Source organism: Sinocyclocheilus rhinocerous, unplaced genomic scaffold (assembly GCF_001515625.1).
Source record: "Sinocyclocheilus rhinocerous isolate Xijiao unplaced genomic scaffold, SAMN03320098_v1.1 scaffold324, whole genome shotgun sequence".
NCBI lineage: Eukaryota > Metazoa > Chordata > Actinopteri > Cypriniformes > Cyprinidae > Sinocyclocheilus > Sinocyclocheilus rhinocerous.
Genome location: NW_015644072.1, coordinates 316,055 through 328,514, shown reverse-complemented (window position 1 = coordinate 328,514; position 12,460 = coordinate 316,055). Strand labels below are relative to the sequence as shown.

Sequence of the window (12,460 nt, the reverse complement as noted above, 5' to 3'; positions counted from 1 at the left end):
GTTTCATAAATATATAAAATTTTATAATTTGAAACCCATTTCATATAGTATTTTGATCATTTCAATTGATCAGATTCATAAGGCTGGATTACGCTACACAACTTTTGCCCAGATTTTGCCTAAAACTCGGCAATCGGATCTGACAGATTTCACAGGATAACTGCGTAGTGTACGATGGGCACAGACTCCAATATTTTTAGCTTCAGACTATGATTCCATCCAGTCGGAGGATATCAAACATGTTGGATATTTTGATCTTATTTTAGAACACATATTTTATCGTTTGTCACAAGGCACATATTTCTGCGTGAATTTGTTGTGTTCGGAACGACTTGTGAGTTTGCCATTTACAAATCGGCATTTGTATGATACTTAGCATTTTGAAATCTGTAAAAAATTTAAAAGGCATGTGTAATCCAGCCTTTAGCAGATTATTAGGTTATTTTTTATTCTTTTATACATACTTTTTGTTTAATTATTATAATGTTTAATACATTTACATATTTTTAATGAAATGTTGGGTTTTCGTTTACAGAGCAATTTTGACTATTTCAAAGCTGAGGTAGATGTTCAGTATAACTTATATGTTCGTTTGAACTGGATTTGTGGGAATGTTTTGACTTTGTCAGAGTTGAAACCTTTCGGAGCTGCTGGGATCATTTACAGGTCGGTTACACAATGAGGAAGTTTTGTTCAGCACTGGGTGTGCCTTTGTGTACTTGCTTTGTTTACTGAAGCCCTGAATGAATTTTCTAGAGGTTTTCTCCATTGAGCTCAACATTACAAGCTATTTGAAGTAGACCCACGAAGGCAATAGAAACAAGATATACAGCAGCATCTCATTAGCAACGAATAAACATGAGAATAATTATTATTTGCTTAGTATATTTGCGGTTTCTCTTCATCAGGACTGGCAGAAGTGTCTGAGGACAATCTGTCAGCCGAGTATTTTTCGTGAAGGCAATGCAAAACATTCGCTCTTGCCTCAGTGCTTTAAGCCCAGAAGATCTTCTCAGAATCAAGGGTCTGTAGTTTTCAGAGATTAAAACATGCTATGTTTCCTAAGTTTTGATGAGTTTTGACCCTCGACGTCAGACACATCCGCATGCTTTGGCTGAAAACTCTTGGATTGTGTGGTATTTATTGAAGTTGTCGAGGAAGGAGATGTCCTCCTCGTATGCGGTGGGCCGACAGCAGGGGCTGTGGCGAGCCTTGTCCTTCTTGTACTTTGTTAGCAGCCGCGAGTGCTTCATGTATGCCAGCGTCAGGTCATAGTTTTTGCGACTAGTAGTGCACTTTCCGCTGCAGTAATGGAAGACTATAGTCTCGTCACTGACGTAGCCCAACCCCAGCTGACTGACTGTCACCTCCACCTCCCGCAGCGAGCAGGGTTTGGCTCGCTTTTTAGCCCGTTTAGTCCTTTTGCTCTGCTGGGCATCTCTGCGGGCTTTCCTATCCACCAGTGTCCCAATGACCTGCTTCAACTCGCCCTCTGTGAAGCTCTGGAAGATCTTCATGACTGAGATGGAGAAAAAAGGAGGGTTAATTATTTTTAACATTTAGCATGCCAAAAACATTAGCATTATTTCAATAGAGTCAATTAGAACATGCCCACGTTTTGCTGCTGCATTTTTCCCATTAATTTTCCCCATAGGGATTTTTAAAAAGTCTTTGTTAAAGCGTTAAATAGTTATTCCTTCAAAACGAGTTTGCACTTGAAGTCACACAGAACAGAATGCAATGTTATATATTTAAATTAAGTAAATGAGCCAACTGTGTTTAAAACAATCTTAAAATTAATTATAAATACAATAGAATCAACCAATTAATTCTATGAATTAAATATTCAAAGATTAAATGGGGATTCATGAACATGCCCGTAAAGTTGTTCATGTTTTAGATGCTGTCAGGTAGAACCACATTTTATGTGAAACACATACGAATACTCATGTGATAATGTTAAGAATCCTGTTTGTAAACAATGTCTTTTTTTTTCAGTTTTGTTTGGTTACCACAGTGGCGTGAAAGTATAAACTTTAAAATTGAAACTGCAGGGAATATTGGTTATCAGATTTAGAGTTAAATTCACATGGAATTCTGTTTGTGTGAAGTTGGACTTAAGCCTGGGAAGCCTGCATGATAAATGCAATCTGATGTAAACAGTGATAGGCTACGCTATAATGAACTGCAGACACAACACAAGAGAACATAAGGGCTTATCATGATCTTACATTCTGATACGAGAGAGTTTCCGCCGTCAGCTGATCTGATCCACCGTTGCCGCCGATCTACCACAACAGTAGACGACGAATTGCTGGGTGTAAATGAAGATGATGGAGGTGAAAGTGATGAGGATGAAGCTCTGCGGTGGGGAGGAGGGGGCGGGGCTCGGGAAGAGGGAGTGGTTTTAAGGACGAGCAGGTGAAGCGCAGCACCACAGAGAATCAGGCCGATGGCAGCAAACTTCCATAACTTCATCTTAGAATGAGGAGAAGCATTGGGCCCCTGCAAAACAACCAAACATCCATCAGTCAAAACCAAAAACAAACACTGTTTGACTGTTTGTTATTCTATTGAGATTTTGGCATCACATATTTAGACAAGTAAAGCCAGAAACATTAGCTGTGATTTTCATTTCGTCAGAATATTCACTACAACTGAATGGCTGTCAGTGGAGAAAGATGCTTTTGAATCTATATGTCAACTAGCAGTCATTAGAGTATCAGTAGAGGAACTGCTTAATATCTGCTAACACTTTATTTTGATACTCCCACAACAGACACTTCACAAGTTTACAAGTACATGTCAACTTATTCTACTAACACTAAACTAAAAGTCTACTAATATTAAAATGAGAGTTAGTTGACATGTAGCTGCAAAGTTACTTATTGTTAGTAGAATGTCTAAAGTAGACTATCAAAATAAAGCATAACATGCTTTTTTTATCCCCATAATGGTCTAACAATGATTTACTAACTGGAGCTAACTGCTAAAGCTAACCAGCTAAATCTTAACCACCTGGCCAGTGATAAGGTAGTTTGGCTAAAATAACTCATTTGTTCCTTTAAGCTGCTCTACCACAAAAGCAGTTGATTGAAAATTGACCATGATAAAAGCAGGCCTATAATTCAGTCCATATAAGCTGTGAATGCTCAAGCCATTTGAGAGAATGAGCTCTCAGACTGGCTAATTAATATTAACGTTACTATATATTCCCTTTTCATTTGAGATACAAAGCTTGCACAATAAAATGTTGGGAATGTGTATCTCACTGTCCATAAATTATTTATTTGCCAAATGACATTTTCTGTAAATCTCTGCCAGTTAAGGAAGGATGTGGGTGAGTGGATCCATAGCAGCTTTGGCCCCGTTGCTCTATTGCTATGATGTTGTTGTTGTTGTTTCAAAAAGCTAATTTTGAAAGTCCACTAAAAACATAACTTGATATATTTTTGGCATAGATACAGTATTTTGAAAGTACACATTATTTGGCAACATGTTTGAGCAAATTAATCCAGTACTAATCCTGCATATTTTGTATGTCTCCCTCATTTAACACACCTGATGCAACTCATCAGCTCATTAGTAAGGCTTGAACTGGGTGTGGCCTATGAGGGAGACATTCAATATGTGCAGTGGTTGGGGGTCCCAGGACAGGTTTGACAAGCACTGAACTAATCAATGAGTAAATCGACACATGCCATGGTGTTTCTATTTGTGGTCTCTAATAAATTAATGTTACATTAGCATACCCGGTTGAAGAGGTCACTGCTCGCCACTTGGAAAAAGACATAATGTGGCAATGCTAAAAATTAGGAATGTCCCGATCAGGTTTTTTTGTGCCAATGAATATTGAGTAACTGCCGATACCGAGTCCCGATCCAATACTTGTATTTTCCTAGTCCTTTACAAGTACATTAAAGTTATTCAAATGAATCCAGTGTATAGAGTTGTGCAGAGAGTAATAAGGGTGCTTTCACACTAGCACTTTTGGTGCGCACCCGGGTTCGATTGACATCAGAGTTCGGTACGTTTGGATGATGTGAACGCTGTCTTCCGAACTCGGGTGCGCACCCGCGAACCGTACCCGAGTCCGCTTAAAAAGGGTGATCTGGGGTACGGTTAAAGTGAACTCTGGTTCGCTGCTGATGTGAACGCAATCGTACCAAATCACGGAAGTGAACCGCTATTAATGACGTATTATTTGATAAAAATGTGTGTTTGTGTGTGTGTTTCACTCACTTTCTTGACAAGCGTGACTGACGCGCTGCAAGCAGAGAGCTGTATATCTCATTTCTGTTCACCTTCAGAGTACTTTAGAGCATTTGCAGTACATTCGTAAGGCAGACGTAAGTGCCGTTATGTACTGAAGCTTTGGAAACAAAACCAACAGTTCAAAAACATAAATATAAAATTGAAGAGAGCCTTGCTAAGCATTTTGCCGTCTTCTCCTGCGCCATCGTTACTAAGCAACGGGGTAAACAGCTGCTGGCTTGATGACGCAAACGAACCGCGGTTCGGACCCAAATAATATAATGTGAACACAGTCCAGCGGGGGCAGGGGGAGGTGGGAGCCAATTGAACTCGGGTTCGGACCAAGCAATCGAACCAAGTGTGAAAGCACCCTAAAAAAAGTCATATATAAGGTTAGAAAGCATGAAGCTCATGGTGTCAGAATGCCAGTCTGTCAGTCAAGTCCAAAGCAAGATGCAACCTATAGCAACATGTTATGATAACGACGTCTCAGAGAGTCTGACAGCAGATAAAAGAAAACAGTATATAAATGACTAGTGATTCGTTCAAAGGTGCGCATCAAAATACGTTAAACACGGAAGCTCGAATGTGTGTGTGAGGTGCTAGATTAGACCTACTGGTTCTCATGCGTCACACACACATTTGAGCGCCTTCTTTGGCTTTTAAGGCCAGTTGGCAAACCTACTGGAAGATGCGCACCGGCTCCTACTGCAAGACAACGGCATGATAGCTGACGAAAAATAAGGGTCGGGCTCAGGATAGCCGATCCCGATCAGTTAAAAAAATGCTTTATCGGCCCCCGATACCAATCCTTGAGATCAGCTCGGGACATCCCTACTAAAAAACAACAACATATATTTCAGTGACACTAGAACTAAAGCTTCTGTACCTCGAAGCTTCTCATTTCTCACACTTGGGTAGATTGTGTTTTTATAAATTACATTGTTGAAAAGAGCAGATTAATATTCTCTTTTTTCCATCTTTTTTAGCAACATTCATCCAAACATTACTGTGAGTTTTTGCCAAAAATGGCAGACAGGAGGAGAAACCTGTTTGAAAACAATCATTACTTTTGTCAGTTTTGTTTGGTGACCGCAGTGGAGCGCAGAAATGACAAAGTTTAAAACTGAAACTTGGGGAATATTTTGATATCAGATGGAGTTTAGCATTAAATTCGCATGGAATTTTGCTCACTGTGATTCTTTTACCACCACATGTGAGTTTGTTCAATATTGTGCTGATCAGATTGACCTGAGACCATGGAAGAAGACCTTGGGCCAGATTTACTATCAGTTTGCACCAGTGCAAACCCTCTTTTGGCGATTTACTAAAGACACGCAATGAAACATTCAGCAATGAAAAAGTGTGGAGAGTTATTTTTGCGGCTGACCTTATTGCATATGCATTTGTAGGAGTTTCCCTTTCAGATGCAAAATTTATGGGCGGAAAGTATCTAAATAAATAATGCAACATGATTTACTAAGGCTTGTGACGCATTTTAGGAAAGCAATGATGCTTAATTCTCGTACTTGGGTGGATTGTGTTTCTCAAATTCCACATATTGTTCAAATAAGCACATTAACATTCACCGTTTTGTCTTTTATTTTATTGCTTTGACTTTTTTTTTTAGCTGCACTGATGGTTGACGCTGATGTTTGACACAATTGTTATTCTCAAAAACGGTTCAAGGGCAGCAGTCCAACAATTACAGACCTGCTGCACTAACAAACTCCAAACCAAATGAAAACATCTTAGATTGTGTATTCAAAATCGTTCAGCTATGTACGAGCAGCCTCGTGCAAACCGAGTTGTTATTCCAAAGATTTAATTCACAGATGTTTGCACAAGTGTTTTCGCCATCCGCAGCTTTTCTGCTCCTCTGTTGATCTCATTCCGGTCACAAGTCTCAGAGCGCACAGGTGTGGATCGTCCAGCCGTGTCATGTGGCCCAAATCGTCTGTATCCAGAAAATACAAAAAGTGCCACATGCTCCCAAAGCGCTCTTGTTTAATGTTTTATATTTCAATCCATCAGATGGGGATAAAATGGGAAGTTCCAAGCAACACTGTTGTGTTTACACTCGGGCCCTAGTGTCACGCTGATCACAAGCTTCTCCTTTGGCAACTTCACAACACACACGAGAAGTATATTAGTTGGTTTACAGTGGCAGTACCATGATACAGTACTTAGTGTCAGATGGTATACCATGGTATTAAATGATTACCTTGTTATCATTTAAATGACACTCCAAAGTAATTATAAAATAATAAAAGATAACACTTTATGGTAGGTTTCTGTAAATTATTATTACATTAGTAATCATGAGTAATCATGAACACCAAAACGATTAAGCATACTTTTAAAAAGAGCACTCATTATGGAAATAATATACTTTAAAATAATACTTAAGTGTGAACTGAATGTAATATTTTCAGACCCTTTATTCTATTGAAACTCTGTCATTTATTTTCATATATATTTGCAGTAATACATTTGTAATGGTGAACTTGCAATTTAGTACATTTAAAATGTATTAACTGTAAATGTAATATTGAATAACACACTACAGTTCAAATTATAATCAAGTACTTTACGTGTTCTTTAGTTAGTAAACAAATCAAAATAAGTATACTTATTTTAAGCATGACAAAATATTATTAAAACAATGATTTAAAATATACTTTAATTTATTTTAATTATTTAATTAATTTAAATTATAATTTATAATGATTTAAATGTAATTCTTTTTTTTAAAGTGTACTTAATATATATATATATATATATATATATATATATACTTTTTTAGGATTTGAAGTACAAGTGCACATTCAATACAATAAAGCACACTTCTTTTCACAAGACCCAACCATGAAAATAATCTAGTATTATTATAAACATTAATTTATTATTATATACATTAATTTCTATAATACAATTCATTTCTTGTATTTTAATTTTATACATATAATGTATATATGTGGGGAAAAAAAGCAACATCATGCATTTGCCATGGTTAATAAAAAATGGTTAATAAAAAATATAGTTAAATAATAGTAAAAAAAACAAAAACAAGGCAGTGTGGCATTTCCATTAACTTTTAACTCCATTAACTATTAGCCTGAATCCATTGACACATAAAGAAATTAAGTGTAAGTAAAAAGAGCACTCATTATGGAAATAATATACTTTAAAATAATACTTAAGTGTGAACTGAATGTAATATTTTCAGACCCTTTATTCTATTGAAACTCTGTCATTTATTTTCATATATATTTGCAGTAATACATTTGTAATGGTGAACTTGCAATTTAGTACATTTAAAATGTATTAACTGTAAATGTAATATTGAATAACACACTACAGTTCAAATTATAATCAAGTACTTTACGTGTTCTTTAGTTAGTAAACAAATCAAAATAAGTATACTTATTTTAAGCATGACAAAATATTATTAAAACAATGATTTAAAATATACTTTAATTTATTTTAATTATTTAATTAATTTAAATTATAATTTATAATGATTTAAATGTAATTCTTTTTTTTAAAGTGTACTTAAGTGAAACAGCCATGAAAATTTAGTCTAAGTGCAACTTAAGTGCCCTTTTAATTCAGATTATATTATCTGAAAGAGAAGTTTAAAAGAATATATATTGAAGTACAAGTGCACATTCAATACAATAAAGCACACTTCTTTTCACAAGACCCAACCATGAAAATAATCTAGTATTATTATAAACATTAATTTATTATTATATACATTAATTTCTATAATACAATTCATTTCTTGTATTTTAATTTTATACATATAATGTATATATGTGGGGAAAAAAAGCAACATCATGCATTTGCCATGGTTAATAAAAAATGGTTAATAAAAAATATAGTTAAATAATAGTAAAAAAAACAAAAACAAGGCAGTGTGGCATTTCCATTAACTTTTAACTCCATTAACTATTAGCCTGAATCCATTGACACATAAAGAAATTAAGTGTAAGTACACTGTATAATTTGTTTTTACGTGGGTTCTTCTTATTAAATTGAGATGTTGTCAAACCATAAATACACAGTTTATATTTGCTTGTCACATAACCAGACACAGAACATTAACTCCATATGCTTGTGTGTGTGCCAGTGGATGTGCCTTTGCTTGTCTTGCCTTTAAAACATTATATTCTTATAGGAATGATAGTTATTGATGCCATTCCCATATGATTCTGTAAGAAAAGCGGCTGGGGGAACCAAACAATTCAGCAGCTGAGATCAGGAAATGCCTAGGCCAGTTTTCCAGAGAGTAAGAACTACACCAGACCACACGGACTCAAACGCTTCAGCAGACATTCTTAGAGTGCACTAGGCAATACTACACTCTGCTTCAGGTCCAGAAGAACATGGAAAGAGGAAGATGCATGGACTGGTACATGACAGGGTTTTGTGTAGATGTGCCATGATTTTCCTGCCAACGCTTCACTGATTTATGCGTCAAAATATCATATGGCAGTATATAATATCCAAAGCTGTATAAAGTTCAGTCTGCTGCTGAACACAAAAGAAGATATTTTATGACATTTTGAGGAATGTTGGTAACCAAACAGTTTCTGGTCCCCATTGACTTCCATAGTATTTTGTTCCATACTATGTAGGTGTTTGGTTACTCACATACTTCAGTGTTCAACAGAAGAAAGAAACTCATACAGGTTTGGTACAGGTAAGTAAATGATGACAGAACTGACAACTATCCTTTTAAAATACCAAAACTGATTAGTTGTTCAATCTTAAAATCTAGTTTCAAGGATGCATGTACAAAACACTTGTATTTGAATGTACTCTATTGTTTTGAGCTGTGGAAAGAGATGGGTCAGTCTGATATCAAACGGCAATACATTGAACTGGATTTCCAAAAATACAGTGGGTGGCCTTAAAGTCATAAAGTCCCATTGGTCTGCGGATGCTTATGTCAGAATACGTTGCAGCAAAAGTCAGCAAATGAAATAGCATAATGACATATACTCTTACTATTTATGCCATATAAAGATAGTAGTCTATAGTGATTATAATTAACTTAAATTAAGAACAACAGAAGTTAATGGGAGGTCTTCATAAAAAAAATATAGGCTACTAGTTGGTGTGTGCGTGTGTAAATGTGGAATTTGAATGTGAGTAGTGATGATTCATAACCTCGGTTCATCTCTGTCTGGAACACAATTTCATTTGGGGTCAGTCAGATTTTTTAATGCTTTTGAAGCCTCAGCAAGGCTGCATTTATTTGATGCAGTAAAAACAGACAATTTCTTAAATAATATAACAATTTAAAATTACTGATTTCTATTTGAATATATTGTAAAATGTAATTTATTCCTGTGATGGTAGCAGTAAATGGAAATGGAAGTAGTCTATAATGGTTCATGAGACTGCTTACACTTACTGACTAAGTGAAAGACAGACTATTCTTTCAGTCTTGTGTAAACAAACCATAACTAATAACCCCTCAAATTAAATTTAGAAAAACTGCCTCTTTGTTTTATTCTCAGGCATCAGACATAGTCTCCAGCCAGGATACACCCTACACAAATCACACTATTAAGCACACTGTCTCCTTATTAGGAAACAGACGATTGTTCTGAGCGCCCTTTGGAGGCATGGCATTTTAAATGTGTATTCTTTGCAAGTGAAGTGGACCTGAGCAGATCTGTGTTTATGGAACATTCAAAAGCAAATTATCTAGTCAAGTGGGCACTCAAAAGTGGCCACAATAGCATCCCAAGAGCCAGCTTTCCTAAGAACGAGTTCCCTTTCAGTCAGTCACGTTTGACATTACGTCAGTGACTGGCGAATTGGGATCCTCACTAGAGAGACCAATCACCTTCGAGTGTTAACAAGCCAATAAGTGTTGCCGTGCGATCTTTGCGTCGTGCACCCCGCCACGCAGCACGGGTATATAAGGAGAGCACGTGCAGTCGCACATTCAGCTTTTCGCTTCGGAGCCGAGCCTTTCAGCTGGTCTGGTTACCGAGCAAGTGTCTACAAGACAGCATCCGACAGTGTTGGTGTTACGGCGCATCAGCGGGGGTTGCTGGTCCAGTGCTGCTGTTGGTGTGAATGGCGTGCTGCAGCTATTCAAACTGCGGTCGCGCTGCGACCTCTCCTGGGCGCTTCGACAATTTATTTCCTAAAAGAGCAAATCTAAAAGAGCTCCACGAGTGACACGGCGTCTTTTTAAAGATGGCCTTCCACTCGTGTGTTTCTGGGTGTGGTCGCTTCCTGGCTCCATCTGATGGTCACGATCGCTGCATCTCGTGCCTGGGCATTGAGCACGCTGAGGCAGCGCTGGTGGATGACTCATGTTCTCATTGTGGGGACATGACCATCACGATGTTGCGATCGAGGCTCCTCTTCATTAAACGAGGGGAAGTCCCCCTCCCCATTGGCTGCGCTGCCTCCGTCAGGAAGAGTGGCGTTGCCCGAGTCAGATCCAGAGCTGACTGCGGCTAAGGGGTATGTGGAGATCCCCCCAGTCGAGAGCGCTATTGCGATGCAGCTCTGCCCGCAAAGCGCCGCTGCCTGGCGGGGTAATCCACGTTCCCTGTCTAGGGCCTGTAAGTTCTCGTCCGCTCTAACGGCCAAGACTTACAGAGCTGCTGGACAGGCCGCCTCCGCCCTGAACGCCATGGCCCTCCTGCAGGTCTACCAGGCCAAGGCGTTGAAGCAGCTGCACGAGGGCAGTTCTGACCCAGGGGTAATGCAGGAACTGCGCACGGAGACGGACCTCGCCCTCCGGGCGACGAAAGTCACGGCGCGGCCCCTCGGTCAGATGATGTCCACCCTGGTGGTCCAGAAATGACACCTATGGCTGAACCTGGCAGATATGAGGGAGGCCAACAAACACCGTTTCCTGGACTCCCCAATCTCCCAGGCTGGCCTCTTTGGCAATGCGGTGGAGAGCTTTGCCCAGCAGTTCTCCGCCGCACAGAAGCAGACGGAGGCGATCAGACACATCCTGCCCCAGCGGCCCGCTACTGTCATCACCCCACTGCCGGCTGCAGTCCCTCCGCCCGCTCGTCGCCGAGGGCACCCTCCTGCTGCCTCCACCTCCTCTCCAGCTCGGCCTCAGCAGCAGCCTTCACACCGGCTGCAGCGTGGAGCTAGAGCAAGAGCAAGCGGCGTTCCTGAGACGGGCGACCCGGAGACTCTGGATCCTGCTCTTCAGGAGATGGTGACCGCACCACTCCTTCCTCCAGAGGAGAGCCGGGTGGAGAATCTTTTGTTTCCTTTTTGTTTTGCTCCGCCACTGGCTCCCCAGCTGGTGGTACCAGAACGTTCAATAAAAGAGCAGTTTCCTATTTCTCCAGGTTTCAAGAGGACAAGGATGGCAGTGTGCGAGACATGGCCTCGACACTCCCGTCCCCCTCTCCTTTCGCCAGCAGACAGCAGGGCCCGGTTAGAGGACGCTATGCCTTCTCACGTGCCCCCTGCCCAACCGTGGAGCCAGGTAAGTGTTGCACCGCGCACTCAGACCCCACTCTGGGACGCTGTGCCTTCCAGGTCGGGTTCCTGTGCTCCACCTCGCTGCCCCACTACGGGTATGTCGGTGGTTCCCCTAGTCCCACTTGTTCGGTTCTTGGGGGCCTGGCTAGCACTCCCCAGACCGTCTCTCTGGCTCACGAGAACCATCAGACTCGGTTATGTGATTCAGCTCGCCCTGCGTCCTCCCAAGTTAAGGGGCATTTGGTTCACCTGCCGAACAGGGATGCTCCCGTCTTGCGAGCGGAAATCGCAGTCCTGCTGGCAAAGGATACGATAGAGCCGGTCCCTCCAGCCGATATGAAGTCGGGGTTTTACAGCCCCTACTTCATTGTACCCAAGAAAGGCGGTGGGTTACGACCAATCCTGGACCTGCGCGTTCTGAACCGGGCCCTTCATAGGCTCCCGTTCAGGATGTTAACGCAGAAACGTATCTTTCGATGCGTTCGTCTGCTCGATTGGTTTGCAGCGATCGACCTGAAGGATGCATACTTTCATGTTTTGATCCTCCTCTCGACACAGGCCGTTTCTCCACTTCGCGTTCGAGGGGCGAGCATATCAGTACAAAGTCCTCCCCTTCGGGCTGTCTCTGTCGACTCGTGTCTTCACCAAGGTCGTGGAGGCAGCCCTCGTTCCGTTGAGGAAAAGAGGCATTCGCATTCTCAACTACCTCGACGACTGGCTC

General features: G+C 40.3%; 1 protein-coding gene across 1 annotated transcript in view; it reads right to left on the bottom strand.

The window, feature by feature from the left end:
* Window positions 1-522: 522 nt before the first annotated feature.
* The window catches only part of LOC107757927 (neurturin-like), a 22,837-nt gene continuing 10,899 nt past the window's right edge, over window positions 523-12,460 (bottom strand). Inside the window, exons 2-3 of the mRNA XM_016575533.1 lie at window positions 2,232-2,505; window positions 523-1,519 (exon numbers count right to left, since the gene is read on the bottom strand). Of these exons, the coding sequence (XP_016431019.1) occupies window positions 1,092-1,519; window positions 2,232-2,478 (675 nt within the window). The 5' untranslated portion in view covers window positions 2,479-2,505 and the 3' untranslated portion in view covers window positions 523-1,091. The remainder of the gene's footprint in view (window positions 1,520-2,231; window positions 2,506-12,460) is intronic.